Source organism: Sander lucioperca, chromosome 2 (assembly GCF_008315115.2).
Source record: "Sander lucioperca isolate FBNREF2018 chromosome 2, SLUC_FBN_1.2, whole genome shotgun sequence".
NCBI lineage: Eukaryota > Metazoa > Chordata > Actinopteri > Perciformes > Percidae > Sander > Sander lucioperca.
In genome coordinates this window covers 6,277,625-6,294,424 of record NC_050174.1, presented here as the reverse complement: position 1 = coordinate 6,294,424, position 16,800 = coordinate 6,277,625, and the positions used below count along the sequence as shown (strand labels likewise).

At 39.7% G+C, this 16,800-nt stretch overlaps 3 protein-coding genes across 8 annotated transcripts in view; 1 reads left to right on the top strand and 2 right to left on the bottom strand.

Moving 5' to 3' along the window:
• Window positions 1–391: 391 nt before the first annotated feature.
• snap29 (synaptosome associated protein 29) lies at window positions 392–4,256 on the bottom strand. Of its 4 annotated transcripts, none has more exons than XM_035998947.1 (6): window positions 4,176–4,256; window positions 2,423–2,659; window positions 2,071–2,264; window positions 1,211–1,296; window positions 1,025–1,129; window positions 392–765 (listed from the first exon to the last, which is right to left on the bottom strand). In XM_035998947.1, exons 1-6 carry the CDS (start codon window positions 4,239–4,241, stop codon window positions 605–607), a joined length of 849 nt encoding a protein of 282 aa, XP_035854840.1. In that variant the 5' UTR covers window positions 4,242–4,256; the 3' UTR covers window positions 392–604. The 4 variants fall into 4 exon arrangements, with proteins under 4 accessions (XP_035854840.1, XP_031161611.1, XP_031161610.1 ...); XM_031305751.2 differs by lacking the exon at window positions 4,176–4,256 and adding an exon at window positions 3,650–3,755; XM_031305750.2 differs by lacking the exon at window positions 4,176–4,256 and adding an exon at window positions 3,542–3,667.
• Window positions 4,217–16,800, top strand: part of pi4kab (phosphatidylinositol 4-kinase, catalytic, alpha b) — a 27,561-nt gene continuing 14,977 nt past the window's right edge. For all 3 annotated transcript variants that reach the window (XM_031305685.2, XM_031305686.2, XM_031305683.2), the window contains exons 1-20: window positions 4,217–4,393; window positions 5,381–5,497; window positions 6,076–6,169; window positions 6,390–6,478; window positions 6,563–6,635; window positions 6,746–7,008; window positions 7,175–7,241; window positions 7,566–7,711; window positions 7,819–7,884; window positions 8,003–8,099; window positions 8,234–8,425; window positions 8,518–8,618; window positions 10,337–10,466; window positions 10,963–11,092; window positions 11,203–11,298; window positions 11,403–11,586; window positions 12,089–12,192; window positions 12,367–12,535; window positions 12,623–12,673; window positions 16,446–16,554. In XM_031305685.2, coding sequence (XP_031161545.1) covers window positions 4,295–4,393; window positions 5,381–5,497; window positions 6,076–6,169; window positions 6,390–6,478; window positions 6,563–6,635; window positions 6,746–7,008; window positions 7,175–7,241; window positions 7,566–7,711; window positions 7,819–7,884; window positions 8,003–8,099; window positions 8,234–8,425; window positions 8,518–8,618; window positions 10,337–10,466; window positions 10,963–11,092; window positions 11,203–11,298; window positions 11,403–11,586; window positions 12,089–12,192; window positions 12,367–12,535; window positions 12,623–12,673; window positions 16,446–16,554 — 2,377 coding nt within the window. In that variant the 5' untranslated portion in view covers window positions 4,217–4,294. The remainder of the gene's footprint in view (window positions 4,394–5,380; window positions 5,498–6,075; window positions 6,170–6,389; window positions 6,479–6,562; window positions 6,636–6,745; window positions 7,009–7,174; window positions 7,242–7,565; window positions 7,712–7,818; window positions 7,885–8,002; window positions 8,100–8,233; window positions 8,426–8,517; window positions 8,619–10,336; window positions 10,467–10,962; window positions 11,093–11,202; window positions 11,299–11,402; window positions 11,587–12,088; window positions 12,193–12,366; window positions 12,536–12,622; window positions 12,674–16,445; window positions 16,555–16,800) is intronic.
• Window positions 12,919–16,132, bottom strand: serpind1 (serpin peptidase inhibitor, clade D (heparin cofactor), member 1). The gene is made up of 7 exons (XM_031305723.2): window positions 16,007–16,132; window positions 15,513–15,783; window positions 14,514–15,157; window positions 14,226–14,374; window positions 13,975–14,099; window positions 13,664–13,808; window positions 12,919–13,519 (listed from the first exon to the last, which is right to left on the bottom strand). The coding sequence occupies exons 2-7, from the start codon at window positions 15,773–15,775 to the stop codon at window positions 13,328–13,330; spliced, it is 1,518 nt and encodes a 505-aa protein (XP_031161583.1). The 5' UTR covers window positions 15,776–15,783; window positions 16,007–16,132; the 3' UTR covers window positions 12,919–13,327.

Here is a 16,800-nt window from a genome sequence, read left to right as displayed (position 1 = left end):
AGGCAGAAGTGACTTGAACTCCCAAAGTACATATGTGGAGGCAGGTCCAGGAAGTTAACACTGACATATGAACCATACACACCAAACATTCCAGTTTTAGACAGATGCTGTGCTCTTGTCTATTCACTAAGTTATTCATACATTTATGACAGTAGTCCATTGTATGTCTTTGGAGATCAAGAAAAGCTGATTAAACTGATCAAACTCTAATCACCCAAAACAAACACCCACCTACCCAGTGGAGCCTGATTAAAAAAAAAAAAAAAAAGTATTTTACCTGGATAGTCACACACATCTAATTCACACCTTGAATAGAATATTTCCTGCGAAGCACACAAGTTAACAAATCAGTTATTTTGAGGTGGAAAAAAATCATTATATCAACATACAACTGAATAGCAGTATGTATTTATGAACAAATACGAAATAGAAATGAAGGGAAATTTCCTTTCAGCCATACAAGCAGAAAATAATATAGATAAAAATGTCTAAAACCAGCAGTAAAAGAACACAGTTTATACAACAGAAGACAGGATGGAGAGAAAAGTGAGAGGATGACCTGTTGCAGTCTTTTGTCTCTGTAAGGTGAGTCCAAATGTTTGTTTTACTTGAGGTTTTTAATCTGTTGGTTCGTGTTGTGGATCTTTAGATCCATCTTGTCCACTTTATTCATCAGAGAATCAATGGAGTCGTCCTGGTCTTCAATTTCAGACTGGAGACCAAGGCCTAGGTTCTTCAGTCTACTCAAGCCACTGCACATCTCATCTGGGTAATTCACAAGGGACACCTAACATTAGTTAAACTGTGTGGATTGGCAGAAACTAATTAAAAAGGATTTGATAACGTTGCAAGGCAAATTGTGGTAAATTAAATGCATTTCCAATTTCAGAATTACAAAAAATGGAATTATAATACCTAGCAAAATTAAAAGAATTATAATTCAAACATTACAAAAAGGTCCTTGTGCCTTTCTTGTGACTGCATTGTATAACATTGTATCTTATTATCAAATAGTTTATTTTACCTAAATTGTTGTCGAGGGTCTGGTGAGCCTCCCTAAGGTGTCTGTTCGCAGTGTATCCATTCTGTCCAGATGAGCTGTCACCTATTGATGCAGAAGCTCCAAATCCTGGAACATAGAAATCTGGCATGGTGGCAACCAGTTTGTGGTATGGTTATGCCATGCTAAGGTTCTTGTGCAAACTCTTACCTTCTGTATCCAACTTTCTTAGATTGGGGTGGCTGGCTTGGTACTTATCTTCATATTCTCTGCTGCTGGACATGGCATTCTGTAATCTGAGAAAGTCAGATAAGCATTGTTGAGCCATTTAGTGAAGGACAGTCAATGACGAGTAGCTGGAAATGGCAAAAGCACAAATTTTACAGTAGCATTAGTCAAGCATTCTGAGTCACTGTTATGATGGCTATGTTGTAAAATGTGATCTCCAACTTGGCTCCAGAAAACTCAAATACATAGAAGTGATCTGTATGTGGTAGGTAGACATTTACCTACTGATGAGGTAATGGATCATACATTACACAGACACATTAAACATATCATTGTCACAAAATATACCAATATCATGGGTATACTAAAGCAACAAAGACTACAAAGTATCTACCTAATACATAACTGACTGGTAAACAAGGTTTGGATTGTAACACCCTGCTTCTTCATCTAAACTCAGATGGGTGAAGAACTACTACATCTGAGCTTCAGGCCTTTCTGTTGATTCAACATACTGGCTAGTTTCACACTGCAAGGTTTAGTGCTCAATTCAGATTTATTGCTCAGATCTGATTTTTTTTGTTTGGCTGTTCACATTATTTTAAATGTGGCCATATCAGATTCCAGTGTGAACCGGTCACAGTCTTAAACTGACCCGCATGCGCAAATGAACAATAACAAAGACGTAGCAGCACGCTGTCGTAATGAAGTAAACATGGAGGCCAATGAACTTAAATTGCTGCTTAGTATACCTTTACAATTTGTCCAGCTTGAATGTGTACCATATTATGCAAAAAAAAAAAAAAAAAAAAGATTTTTGAGAATATAGGACTGAATCTTACCTGTCGTTGGCCTGGCGGGCCTTTGGCTCCTCAGGTGGTGGTTTTGTCTCTGGCTTGGCCTTGAAGTAATTGACAAGGCCACCCCACACACTCTTGATACTGTTAATGTGCTTCTGACTGGTCTTCAGGTCCTGATCCATGTTATCCATCATCTTGTCAGCCCTCTTCAAAACCTCACCCTGTCGCATCAGCTCCTATAGAGACATAGATTGATAAGATAAAATTAGATAGATTGATAGATAGATAGATACAGACACTACAATAATCTTTTTAATATAATACTTTTAATATAATAATAATAATAATACAATTATTTGCCTCTGCCAGGATAAAGCTGATTAGTTTGACATACCTCTGCCGTTTCCACACCCATCTTCTCTGATTCATAGATGAGGCCGAGGGAACGGTGACTGCTGTCCACAGCAGACTTAGCTGTACGCATCACTTCCTGCTGGAGGTACCTCTGTCTCCTCTCTGCATCACTCATCCCACTGTCACTGGGGTCATCATCGAACCCCCGACTTTTAGGCCTAAAATCTGTCTCATCGTCATCATCTGCAAACGGGTTGTGGGATTTAGGGTAGGCCATCTGTGGAGAAGACACAGAGTTTTTTGACAAAATAATCTTAGCCCAAGGTCTACTAGCCTTTTCCAGAGCTTTTGACCAGATATCATCATCTTCATCGAAGCAACTTTTTCATACAAGAATAAACTTTCACACTCAGACTTTTGTTACTGTGAAGAGCTGGAACAAAATTAATTTTTTTTTTTTTAATTGGCTAACAGAAGATTAAATAATAGATTTCAGCTTGATAAATCAATTAACTTTACTAATATATTGATAAAAGACATTCCGAATACAGCCTTGCAAATGCCAAGAGTTGCTTATCTTTATTTCATATAATTACAAATAAAAAAAGAATGACATTTGGGTTGCTGGTCAGATTCGTCAGGTAAGAAATTATCCCATTTACTAGCTATGTTTTTGGGCTCTGCTGGCTTGCATTTATCAGCTTTTGACATTTCACAAACTCTGGTTAGCTACTCAATTGATAGATTAAGAATACATGTATCAATTCTGAAAATAATGCTTAGCTTAGTTGTATCCCTAATTTTAAGAATAATATGAGATTCAGTCGACATGTTGATTTGACAAATGCTATCCAAACTTTGAGAGAAATAAGTTAACGCTATCTTTAGATTGTTAATTTCAACTAGCCACAACTACAACAACACAATCAAACGAGTTTTGAGCAATGGAGAGAGAATCTGTCAAACTGTTTTATATTAATAATTTGCTAAAACACCTAATGGGTCATATTAACGAAAAGTAATTCACACTATTGCTACATTAACAATGTTTCAAGTGTTAAAGCTAACGTTAGCTAAGGGGTGTTGGTTGGCTAACGTTGGTCAACTGGTAACGTTAGCTAAAGTTAATTTACGAGGATTGCAAGCTAACTAAACATACAGGACGGCGCGGTGTCAACATGTTGACGTTTTCTTCTCGTAGACTAGCTAGATAATAGATAAAATAAAACTGTAAAGATCATAGGTATGGTCAACTTAACAGACAAACCTTTGATCGTTGTTGATGCTTTATCAGCTGACTGCTGCAACAGAACCCTTCCTGTCACGTTTGGTGACGTTGCTGCGTGCTCTCCCAACGGCTAATGCTGCGCAATATAAACGCAACGTAAGTCCTTCCCAAATCTTAACATTTTTCTGGTTGAACTACATTTTTACATCGATACATTAACCCTGATGACAAACTAAAAAATAAACGCACACTGTTATATTTTAAAGATTATTTTTTTAATTTGTTAAGATACCTTGTTTTATATTTAATTTACTTTTTCATATATCATTTTATTGATATGTACTTTTTTTTACACACTGAATCTTTTATTGTAGAATAAGAATGTCCATGACCTGCTGAATGTCTGTCTGTTCACAATGTTTGATTAAAAGAAGAAGAAAAACGTAAGCACTTATAAAATAAAATCATTAAACATGAAACTAGGCAGGGGTGTGTATTGTTTACCTGTCGCTCTCATTTTAGTGTTGTTTGTATGGACAAAACAAATGCAATGCCCCTTATGTACCTGCTGCAAGCCCCTCGTTAAGATTGTCCGCGCTGAGTTGCCGTACTGCGGCTCTGCCAGAGCCATTGCCGCTGCTTGTCTGTTTCCTCGCTAGTTTGATGTAGCGTTTAGTGGTAAACATGTCTGTAATGGGAGGCGGTACGAGAGGGTTTTACTTCAACACAGTCCTGTCGCTGGCCCGCTCTTTAGCTGCCCACAGTCCCGCACCGGTCGAAAAGGTGAGAAAGGAGAAAACCGAGTGAGCTCAAAACACATTTGTATTAATAAGCCAACGTTAGGGCCGTTTAACAACCGAATTGTTCAGGATGTAGCTCCGCTTCCGCACAGGCGGTGGCTTATTTTGATCACTGACGTTACAGCCAAGCTATCATTTGATGCGTGCGTCTGTATATCACTGTAGCTGAGTCTTTTCCCTGTAATATTAGAAGAGAGCAATGCAGAAGAAAGTGGCGTCGCTGCTTGTGTGTTGCCTAATACTGCTTCAGACATGCAGAGCATCAGGCTTGATCAGCACTGCAAACAGTCAAACAGGTTGATAGAGAAATGCTCACACAGTGCGATCTGTTAAGCATGATATGTATAGGTATATACCTGTTGCAGGGATCTTCAGGTCAAAATCAAAACGGGCTCTTTTATTTATTTGGCCAATACAGAGTATAGTGAAAAAGAGCTGTGTTGGGTAAAGTAATATTTACATTTGGTGCTATCAAACAAAACATATAGGCAATCATCAATACACCGAGTTTTGCTGTGTTATGGAGCGTATAGGTTATCTAATGTCCAGTTTTAGGTGTGTGGGAATTACCAGTTTTTTTTAAGGCATAGTGAGGTGACTGTCTTGAATATCATAAATACCAGTATCATGATAACATAGTTACAGTAGGCAGCAACATAGTAGATTATGGTTTCCTTCTTGATAGCAACAGTAAACTTTATTGATCCACAGAAGGTAGTAAGGGGTAAAAATAATAGTTAGAAAGATATATAAAGTATGTGTAACCCAAGACCAGTGTGTATAAATGTAATGTATGTACAAAACTAATAGTGCAGTTTCCTGATATTCCTGGTATAGCTTTAGAAAGATCAAAATGCAATACTGGAACATGCAATCACTCTCAAACAGGTTTTTCAATGCGTATCTGTCTGATGTCTATCATAAGTTTATTTCAAGATAATAAATTCATGATCTCTTTGTGCTCTTTCAGGTCCAGAAGCTACAATGTATGTGTCCAGTGGAAGTCCGCGGTGTGTTCACTCTAGATGTGCGTCGCAGAGATGCTGTTATTGCGTTGGCTGTGTTTTTGGTGGAATCTGGCTTACAGGTGGGTGGTCGTCAGTAAGAAATCAAGCTGTTGAGCCTTTTTAACACAGTGGGTGCATTTCATCATCACTTTAAACATTAGATATTTAGGTTGTCCTGGCAGTTAATGGATAATATGATCCAAACATTGCTCAATTTACAGAGTTTATTACAAAGGGATGCAGTAGCATGACATATTAAGACATTATTAGTTTTATTATATCAGTACTATTCGTCTGCTTTTGCTACCAGCCTCTCAGCAGGACGTATACAGTATATCACATATATCACCATGATAAGCTTACTCCCATAATCTTATTAAACTGGCGATTAGACATGCAGCTGTAAGCCTCTAACCTCATCACACTGAAACACAGGGTGGAAAGCTTACCTGCCATCTGATTATGTAGAGATGGTAGCTTCACTTTTCAAGTAATGTTTGATATATTTTCTTTGATCCAGATTTGATTGATTGTCGGAATAAATAATTAAAACTTCATATTTTTGATTTATCAGTGCTTGTTAGGCAAACAAAGGTGCTGCTCTGTGCCAACAAGTGCAGTTGTTTGTGGTATGTAATCATTTTCTTCACTCTGGCAGCACAAAGACATACTTGTTTCCTACTTGCTGAGCCTATTGAGAGGGCTACCTCGGGTCCAATGGGTCGAAGAAAGCTCGGGAAAGAAAGGAAAGGGTGAGAACAATCCTCTTATAGTGGGGCCCTTTGTTTTACAATGGCCTCTATTTACTTGCTGTAACTGTGCACCTAGTAATATTCTTACTCATTTTCAATACTATCTCAAGACATATTGAGATAGTGTTAATATCCGTCCATAAAATGCCACTTCTTGCTGCACACGTATATGTGACATTCAACTGTAGGTATTTTTGTCTTGTCATTTTCTGCTCCTCAGAATATCTCCCAGTCGCAGAAAACTTCAGCTACTGTCTAGTGACTCTTTTAGCAGATGTGGCTCAGAGGGACCCAGACTCCCGACAAGAGGTCAGTTTAGAAAGTGGTGATAATATATCATTTCTAGGTTAGGCTGCATTGCAGTGAAGTGCTAAGTTATTGTTTCCCCTCCAGATCTTGAACGCTATAATGGAGGTCATGCAGTCATTGCAGGACATGTGCCAAACACCTGATAATCATGACAAAGGTACACACACACACACACACACACACACACACACACACAAAGGCAACAAGGTGCATAACATCAGTACTTCAAAACACAAGAAAGCTTTACAGATGCTCTCTTGCCTCCAGTCTACTTGTGCAGGTATACCGTCCCCAGCCTGCTCGGCATGACTCGAGCATTTGGCCGCTACAGCTACACAGACGAAGCTCTGTTGTCCAAGCTGTTCCCCAAAGATTCGCCCCCGGCCCGCTGCGTCACAGAGGAAACAGAGGGTGTGAGGCGCAGATCCTTCAATGAATTTCGTTCTATCATGCCATCCTCGTTGCTTACAGTGTGCCAGAGTGAATCTCTGCGCAGATCCACTGGGACCAACCTGGATGCTTCTGCGCAGGTGTGTATATGTTGTGATGAAGCTGATTGGATTCAGATGTTTTGTGTGTTCAAGGCAATTAGAGGTGACTGCAGAGTCATAATATTGTCACATATTTTAGAGAGTCATTTTCAATGACTTTATGTTTAGTTGTTAAATAAATGTTCTGTAATGTGGTGTCTCATAGGTCTGTACAGATCCAGGAGGCCACTCTCCCTGCTCTCCTACAGCCCCTGGCCCGCATTACTTTGAAGGTAAAACTCAAGAAACTCAAGCAGCTTTGATTAGATTTGTGTTTGCCAATGTAAACCTGGATTCTGTCAACTCATCCTAGTTTATCACTGTGAGTCATCAGCATTATGTAACAACTAGTTACTTGCATATTACTTATCTGCACTTGTATGTATCCAAAATGAATGATATGTATTAGGGTACACTGAAGACCTATCTCACATGCTGTAATAATACAGTCATGCATATAGTAAAAGTTTTTTAATTTGGGTGAATCTTTTGTTGCTTGATACCACATACTATGGATCCAGGGTGTTTTTAATGTCCTTTGGGCTCTTTCATTTTAGGTGCCTACCTCCCAGACAGCAGCACAGTAGATCCTGACTACTATTTCTCTACAGTCAGCTCGAGTTTCTCAGTGTCTCCTCTCTTCACGGGGACTGAAAACGAGGTGGAGGTGCCCGTTGATCTGCTCCGACAGCTCCTGGGCATGGTACGGTAGCCCACTTCCTGTTTACCAAGATACTGCATCTGTTGTCTCCCATCCCGTTCACGTATATTGCATCTTTACCAGTGGTTGTGCGTATCGGCAATTTACAGGTGAAGAAGTTTGTTTCCGACTCGTTTTTGAAAGCTCTGGACGCCACTATGATGGAGGTTACAGAGGTAACTATGTAACCACTGTCTGTACAAAAAAAATGTAGATAGTAAATTCAAAGTTAAATTTATGCCATTATCAGTTAAATAATCTTCTCTGTCATTATCTCTTCTGTTTGTTGTTAAGTCTAATCCTGGAATCAACTTCTATTACAAAACCTTCAGTGACACTCTCTATGTGTGTGTGTTCAAAATGCTGCGGGACACACTGTACTACATGAAAGGTAAAGCATCATAGATTATTATAAGCTTATTTATTATGCATTAAATCCCCACAGTCCTGCGATTATTGTTGTTTATTGTGGTCTATCAAGTAGAATATTTTGTCAAATGTTCATACTTTCTCCATGTTTCTCAGCCTTGCAGCCAGCATTTGTACGGCAAGTGCATGACTTTGTACTAGAACAGTTTAGCAGCAGTCAATCAGAGCTGCAGCGGGTACTTTATGACACGGGAGGGTTGCCGGTGGAACAGAGCCCCCTCAAGCTTCGTTGCCAAGCCAACGCTGCCTGCGTGGACCTCATGGTGTGGGCTGTCAAAGATGAGCAAGGTAGTCAGAGCATTGTGTTCAGTAGTCATATACTGGATATGTTTATTTTTTATGGTTGCATTACATTTCTTTCCTGGTGTCTTTTTTTTCAGGAGCTGAGAATTTGTGCACCAAACTGTCAGAGAAGCTGCAGTCGAAAACCTCCAGTAAAGTCATCATTGCTCATATGCCCCTGCTCATCTGTTGCCTACAGGTATTATACTGCAAGGTAGCCAGAGCGCAAAGATATTTGCTCAAATAGAAGAGAAATGTTGCAGAAAATGACTTAACTAAAAATAATCAATCAATCAACATTTATTTACATAGCACTTTACAGTAACCAGCAGGTATCCAAAGTGCTTCACATCAGAAACCAAGAATAAAACACATATCATACAACATATTATACAATAAAAAGAATGAAACGTAGAAAACAGTAAAATCAGAAAAGGTTACATAGAAATAGGAGAGGGAAATTGTCACATCACTACTACATATTAAAAGCCATTCTAAACAGATAGGTTTTGAGTTTAGACCTAAAAAGAGCTACATCTGTAATCGTCCGAATATCAGGGGGTAACTTGTTCCAGAGTCTGGGGGCAGCAACCGCAAAAGCCTGATCACCCCACCGTTTATACCTTGACCTTGGGACTTCTGATTTGAGGACCGCAAGGACCGGTTGTGCTCACGCAGGGTTAAGATCTCGGACAAATACTCCGGGTCCAGGCCGTTTAAGACCTTGAAAACAAACAATAAAATCTTAAAATCGATTCTAAAACGCACAGGGAGCCAATGTAGGGTGTAGAGAACGGGAGTGATGTGTGCACGTCTAGATGTATTTGTCAAAAAGCGAGCAGCAGCATTTTGTTTTGTTGTTCAAGTTGAAGTTGTGAGATGGAGGTTTGATTCAAACCAACGTGAAGAGCATTACAGTAATCCAACCTTGAACTAATAAAAGCATGAATCGCCTTTTCTAGTTCATGCCTGTTAAGAAAAGGCTTAACTTTAGCCAGGAGACGAAGCTGTAAAAAGCTCATTTTAACAACATTGCTGATTTGCTTATCAAATTTCACGTTGCAATCAAAAGTAACCCCCAGATTTTTGACAGCTGGCTTAAGGTATGAAGCCAGAGCTCCCAAACTCAAAGCTGGATCGTTTGGCATGCCTGAAGTACTAAAGATGATACACTCAGTTTTAGCTTCATTCAAATGAAGAAAGTTTTGTGAAAGCCAAAACTTAATATCATTAATACAGCTAAGCAGGGAGTCTAGTGCGACACTGTCATTCGGCTTCATAGGCAAATAAATTTGCAAATCCTCTGCATAACAATGAAAAGACAGGTTGTGCTTTCCTATAATAGCCCCTAAAGGCAACATATATAAGGAAAACAGGATGGGGCCAAGAATTGAACCCTGGGGTACCCCACAGGAGAGAGGAGCAGTTGACGAGGAGAAGTCACCAATCATGACAGAGAAGCTCCTATTTGCCAGATAGGAGCTAAACCATTGAAGTGCCGAGCCTCGGATGCCTACACAATGATCAAGGCGAGAGAGGAGGACTGCATGGTCCACTGTATCAAACGCCGCTGTGAGGTCCAAAAGCACTAAAACAGCAGGATTCCCGGCATCTACAGACAAGGCAATATCGTTGTGCACTCTAAGCAGTGCAGACTCAGTGCTGTGACGTGATCTGAAATCAGATAGAAGTTTTTCAAACACAGAGTTCTGTTGCAAAAAGGCTTGTAACTGTATAAAAACAACTTTTTCCAAGACATTTGAAAGAAAAGGCAGATGAGAGACTGGTCTAAAATTGGACAATAAGTGAGCATCCTGGTGATCCTGCTTTTGAAGCTGACCCAAAACTGTGTTTCAAGGTCATACATTTCTATTATTTATTGGGCAATTTCTCTTATTGTCTCCCCCTCTGTTTCAGGGCCTTGGTCGTCTGTGTGAGAGGTTTCCAGTAGTTGCTCACTCTGCCACTACCTCTCTTAGGGATTTCCTGGTGGTTCCTTCCCCTGTTCTTATTAAACTCTATAAGTATCACAGCCAGTGCAACACAGGTAAATTCATTCATTAATTCATTTATTCATTTATTCATTTATTTATTTATATATTTATTTATTTATTTATTTATTATTTAAGGAACATTCTTATCCCTAATACAGCACAAATGATCAGAGCCTAAAGTAAATGGGACGAAAGTGCTGTAGCTGATGATACAGTGACAGATATACATCTATGTTACATTCAGCGCTAATCCACTATTGATCTGAACAGAGTGTTCATTGATTAGCTGCTGCAAATACAGTACAGAGAATTGGAAAGCAATTCAGGTTACTGGTTCTTCACAGTGTACTGTTTTTTTCATAGATTAGCTGCCAATTTGTTAGATTCTAAAAGATAACATGCTCTTTAGATTTGAGACTACAATCAGCCTTTTTTTCTTTTCTGTGCAGGGTACAATGTTTTAAATTCTAATAGATTTAAAATCGCTTGTTTTTAATGCTCTTTCTGTTGATGTTTTTGTCTTTGTGCTGTTGTCACTCTTTATTTAAGGCACAGGAGAAATTAGGATAAATGTGACCAATGAGCACTCTCAGTCCACCTTCAACCTCCTGTCCAACAGGAAAGACCAGCCGTCCATGTACGAGCAGCTCAGAGACATTTCCATTGACAACATATGCAGGTCAGACACAAACACCTGGCACAGCCACAGACTTGAAGATAAGATCTTAACGTATTTTTTTTTTTTTTAACTTTCATTGTTCATCTTTGTGTGTATTTCTTATCTCTCAGATGTCTGAAAGCTGGTCTGACCATGGACAATGTGATAGTGGAGGCCTTTCTGGCTAGTCTGTCCAACCGTTTATACATTTCACAGGAGAATGACAAGTAAGCAACATTTCCGGTTGAAGAAAAGCAACACTGTGCCTTGTATTCATTTTCAAGTCCTTGATGAACAGCTACTCTAAAAATAAAATGTGTCTTTCTGCAAGGGATGCCCATCTGATCCCAGATCACACCATTCGAGCACTGGGCCACATTGCAGTGGCTCTGAGAGACACTCCTAAAGTCATGGAGCACATCCTACAAATCCTTCAACAAAAGTTCTGCCAGCCTCCATCACAGCTGGATGTCCTCATCATCGACCAGCTTGGCTGCATGGTCATTACAGGAAATGTGAGTTCAAAGATACAATGATAACACATTTTTAGGGCATCTTGCCTTCATTATTTTGATACATTTATGGTTGAGAAGGGCCATTACATTAGCACCAGGGAATCATTCAAATGTGTAAACCATTGGTGAGGGAATGCAGATTTATTTCATAGTAACTATGTTATATTAGACTGAACTTTTTATTACTGTTGCTTAAATAGAAGTAATGTAACCCTTTTTTTCTTAACCCAGAGGGACTGACACGCTGTAATTACTGGAAACCTGCTGGCTGCTGTTTACTTGCTCAGTACAATGTGCATTAAGAATAGGTTCCAGTATTCTAGTTGACAACCCTTTGGAGTGTAATGGGGGGTTTTGACAGCCAGTGTACCCAGAGTGCGATAGACTACAATTAACAAAGGACTGGAAAAGAATCTGAAATTATACAGCAGATACAGATCACTTACACTTAACCTACTGGTGCATGCACAGTCTTACTCCTGTCTGCCTTTCTGTCTTGTAGCAATACATGTACCAGGAGGGGTGGAACCTGTTCCAGCAGATCAGTGTGAAGGCCAGCTCAGTGGTCTACTCAGCTACCAAAGACTACAGAGATCATGGCTACAGGTCAGCATCTGCTCTTACCCTGATCACAAAATTACTAGCTGCACCAGGGGACATGTAGAAGCAGGACATGTAGTTGGGAGAACATTAATATTTGTTGTTGTCTTGTTGATCTTATTTACATTGATGTCTCTTTGGAACTGTGTTTAAATGTTCCCTTCATCTTTCCTCCACTAGGCACTGCTCTCTGGCAGTGATAAATGCTCTGGCCAACATTGCAGCCAACCTGCAGGGGGAGCAACTCGTGGATGAGCTGATGGTGAACCTTTTAGAGCTGTTTGTCCAACTGGGCCTGGAAGGAAAGAGAGCCAGTGAGAGGGCCTCAGACAAGGGGCCAGCGCTGAAGGTACGTGCTTAAATGCATTAACATCTGAACACAACAGGAAATTGTTGCAATGTTGGTAAATTGGTAATGGCTCTTTATCTCCTGTAGGCATCAAGTAGTGCTGGAAATCTTGGAGTCCTCATTCCGGTGATTGCTGTGGTGAGTATGTGATGTCTGTACAAACTGCTGCCCTTTTTTGGGAACAATCAACAAATATTTACCCTGTTAGCTGCAGTACAAACATCTGTCACCAGTTCACTGCTGAATATTGTTACACTGCACAACCTTGTTTTTCTTTAAAATATATTAGATGTATTTAATAATGAGATAAGAAAATAAATGATATATTGATAACATGTTTTCATTAAAGCTCTCTCTTTATAATTTTCACAGAAATTCTTGGCTAGTAGTTTTATATTTTATTTTATTATCCCCTTGTGTTATTCATGTATTCTCATAGTCTTTCTGGTGTTATTACAGTACAACATTAGGTTAATGATAGGTATATAATGCAGTTTTGAGCACATTTCTTCACTGGGTTCATTGCACGAGATAAAACATTAACAGACAGATAATCATTGAGTCACTCCGACAGACTCACATTACGAGAATTATGAAGTTTAAATGTGAGGTAAGAGACTGCATACACATTCATTACACTCACACTCATTACTTGATGGTACATATACATATTGTACTAATAGCAGTAATTTATTATTAAAAACAATAACCCAGCTATTAAAGTCAGAAATGTCTTAGTTGGATATTATAACCAAACATGGAATTTGTAAGGGTATATTTTAGCTGTTTAGTTTAGTTCTGTGAAGGATTGACCACCCGGCCCATGAACACAAGGCAGTCTGTGCGGTGCTCATAGATCAGGAAGAGGAAGGGATGGTCCACAGTGAAGCGGATCTGAGAGGAGAGGGGCATGAAGCCGACCTGGGTCAGAGCAGCAGCCTCAGTGCCCTCTTCATTCACCGTGATGGTCCCCTGGTGCTTCAGCTTGGGAAGGAGATTAGAAGGCTTCCATTATTTTGAGATAGTTTGTTATTGATTGCAGTTGATAAGGTGTCCAGGTGACTGAATGACCGACACACTTTTATTTAGTTTTGATGTTTGCCTCATCACTGATTTAGTCTTACTCACCCAGTTCATGGAAACCCTTTCAGAGGTCATTCCAGAGAAATCTCCACTCTCCTGGAACAAGTCAGTGAGGCCCATCTCTTTCAAATTTGCAATCAAGTCATAGTTTTGCTCCAGTTTAAACCGAGGTAACACCACCTCTCGAGTCCTGAAAGGAGCCATAGAAAAGTTTTCTCATGGTATAGCTTTTAAATCGCCACTAGGTCTAAACAATTTCATTATGTTCACCCAAGCCTTTAATTATTAAGGTGCTCCCAAACGTTTATTGCATATTATTAGTTACAGTGTGCTTTGTTTGGGAGAAGGCTGCTGACCTGTTTGTCATGTTTTTGAGCCACTTGTTGACAACAGTGGGAGAGATCTCCTGCTCCAGGGTCCTCATGCCAGTGATCTTCCTAGGCAAGGCAATAAGCATGCTGATTTTTCCTGTGTAAGGGAGCTGAAAATAAGAACATTTACATCATTATTATGTATCCCAGTTGACTTGTTTGTAGACCAGTATGCATGTTTGTCAGGAAATTGCCACCCTTCAGATGCCAAGTTAAACTGTTGTGAGGCCACCGACCTGTAGGATGTCACACTCTAGTTCGTGGTCGGCAGCAGCCAGATAGTTCCCCTTGTTGGTCATCATTGGCACGCGTACATTTGTCTTTTCGTTAACTCGAAAGTTGCGATAATGAGTCAATTCTTTGGGGAATTTTTGTTCCCATGTACCTGTTTATTCAAACAAATAAGAGTCCTATGTTTACTTCAGCAGACAGATGTGCTGTCATTTTACTTTCCTCACAGTTCTGCAACATACACATCATTTGAAAGTAGGTGGAGGACAGAGTGTGTCCCGATTTTCACTCACCTTTGAAGTACAGGTAGTTGAGCAGCATCAGCACCATATTTGGGTCCACACTCTTGAGCGGTTCCTTAATCAGCCCTTTGGTCTGCTTTAGGATGCGACGGTTGGCCTTGTCCAGAAAGGCAGGGTCCCGGAAGTCCACTGACTGCGGCTCTGCAAAGTAATAAGCCTTTGTCTCTGCACGGAAAGTATCTTTCACTGCGACATCCTTTTTTATGTAGACATCGTTTACAGAGCGTAGTGTGTAACCAAAGTTCCTCCTGAAGAGCCTGTGCGTCAGCTTCCTGAAGAGCTTATGCACTGTTGTGTTGTTGTAGTGATGGCTAGCATTAACAAACTCTGCGAATCCCAGAACTTTATAGATCTGATCATGGGTTTCAGGTCCTGTCCCTAGAGCCATCATCCCCATAGCAACAGAGATTCCAGCAGGTGCTAGCAGGATGTTGTCACTCTGGTTAACGTTGTTACGAAGACTTCGATAGAGGTTGAAACCAAAATGGGCATTAACAATGTTGAGGCGTTGGAGGCGAGACCGACTATGGAACAGCCGTAGGAGTCTGGCACGGCGGATCTTTGGGTCAGAGGGTTCGGCGAAGATGTCAATGTCCGGGGCTGGTGTGGCGATTTCATCTATCTCATCCCCTTCACTGAAACATATCGTAAACTCAGCATCCAGCTATTCAGAAGTAGAATTACTCTAAATTTGTTTAGGTATTTTGTTCCGAAAGACTAAAAGCACTTATACAGTAGCTGCTTTATAAGTAACTGTTTTTGGATGCATAAACATTTATTTCGGACATGTTTATGTATTATTCTTATTCTCAATTATTCTTCTAAGAATCTAAGTATAAAACTTCAAAACTAAGTTGGCACTAAGTAAATGAGTTGTCTCGGCCTACCATATTCAATTTTTCTCTTTGAAAATATTTCACATCTCAACTTCTTTTCTTAACATTTTATTTTTTATATAATGTACCAGAAGTAACAACAGTTAATACTCACGTGTAGTCGTCACTGCCCAAAGCCAGGATTTTATCAAAATCAATATAATCTTCATCCTCAAAGCCATCCAAAACTAGGTCATTAGTAACAGTGTTTTCTTTGTGGAACTCCAAGGGGATGGCCTCTATATCCACTGCCCCCCCTGGCTCAAAGCCTCTGGGTTCCAGTTCAGGGTCAGTGAAGTGAGAGCTGAGGTCTTTAATCCCAGCCAGGGATGGACTGACCAGCAGACAGGCCACAGACATGACGGTGATGACCCACATGCTGAAGGCTGAGGCAGAGAGAATAGACATTTAGTATGGCCTAATAATCATCTGATCAACATTGAGAAGATTTCGATAAAATTATGTTTTAATAAATCTATAGGAATAAAATCATGTATTTACTTGCTAAAAGTACAAAAACATTTACATAAAAACTCTCTTAATAGCAGTCTCACTCTGCAGTCTCACTCTGTAATAATAAAGAGTATAAATTAAATTAAAATGTCTTACCTTAACTGTGCTGGCGGGAAGTGCTGTGTTGCTCCTGTTTGTAGGACTAAGAGCAAAGAATTGAATACAAAACTGAACTTTGATGTGGGCTCCTCCTGAACAAATAGACCAGATCAAACAGACCAAAAAGTGCTGTGACTGACTAAAGTATTTAACTCTTCACAATTCAGCTAATCTGTTAAGAGGATTTAATACTAATTACCTACTGAAGGACTTGTAGTCTGGTAAGAGATATTTTGCAGTTGCATTCATTTTATTTGTGTATCTTTATTCAGTGTGCAGCATATTGAAAAAGATTTAAGCTATTTTTATTTGTAGGAATTCCCATTTTATCACTCCTAAAGATTCACTTTAAACAGAATGTGATGAATTGAGTAATGCAACATTAATCGCTCTGCATTTTTCACCATTTTCCTGTGTTCATTTTTCTAACTCACAGTTGACCAGGCGGCTTCCGCCAATAAAAGAGGCCAAGCCCCGTCTCCAGAAGCTGTTCAGGGACTTCTGGTTGTACTCTGTGGTCATGGGTTTTGCTGTGGAAGGATCAGGTGAGCAACTGATTTCAGAATGCTACATGTTTAGTCAAAAGTTCTGCACTTCTGCACCATATCACTCGAAATGAGTAGGAGAGGTCTGATTTTGGTTAAGTGGTCAATAGCTTCTTCAAATCACAAAATGGTTTCCCTGTTCAGTGATGACGTTTTGAAACTCAGCTATGAACTGTGTGGAGTTTCAAAACATCAAGGTTCCCATTGCCTTCATTTGTTGGTTATACATCTTATTTTCTTATACGT

What these genes read in the sequence shown, in the direction of transcription:
- snap29 (XM_035998947.1), bottom strand. Translation starts at nt 4,241, where the DNA reads ATGGCTCTGGCAGAGCCGCAGTACGGCAACTCAGCGCGGACAATCTTA. An exon ending in TGGGTGTGGAAACGGCAGAG is followed by an intron (nt 2,265 to 2,422) that starts GTATGTCAAACT and finishes ATGTCTCTATAG; the next exon opens with GAGCTGATGCGACAGGGTGA. An exon ending in AAGAAAGTTGGATACAGAAG is followed by an intron (nt 1,130 to 1,210) that starts GTAAGAGTTTGC and finishes TCTATGTTCCAG; the next exon opens with GATTTGGAGCTTCTGCATCA.
- serpind1 (XM_031305723.2), bottom strand. Translation starts at nt 15,775, where the DNA reads ATGTGGGTCATCACCGTCATGTCTGTGGCCTGTCTGCTGGTCAGTCCA. An exon ending in CAACTACCTGTACTTCAAAG is followed by an intron (nt 14,375 to 14,513) that starts GTGAGTGAAAAT and finishes TTGAATAAACAG; the next exon opens with GTACATGGGAACAAAAATTC. An exon ending in CTCAAAAACATGACAAACAG is followed by an intron (nt 13,809 to 13,974) that starts GTCAGCAGCCTT and finishes GGCTCCTTTCAG; the next exon opens with GACTCGAGAGGTGGTGTTAC.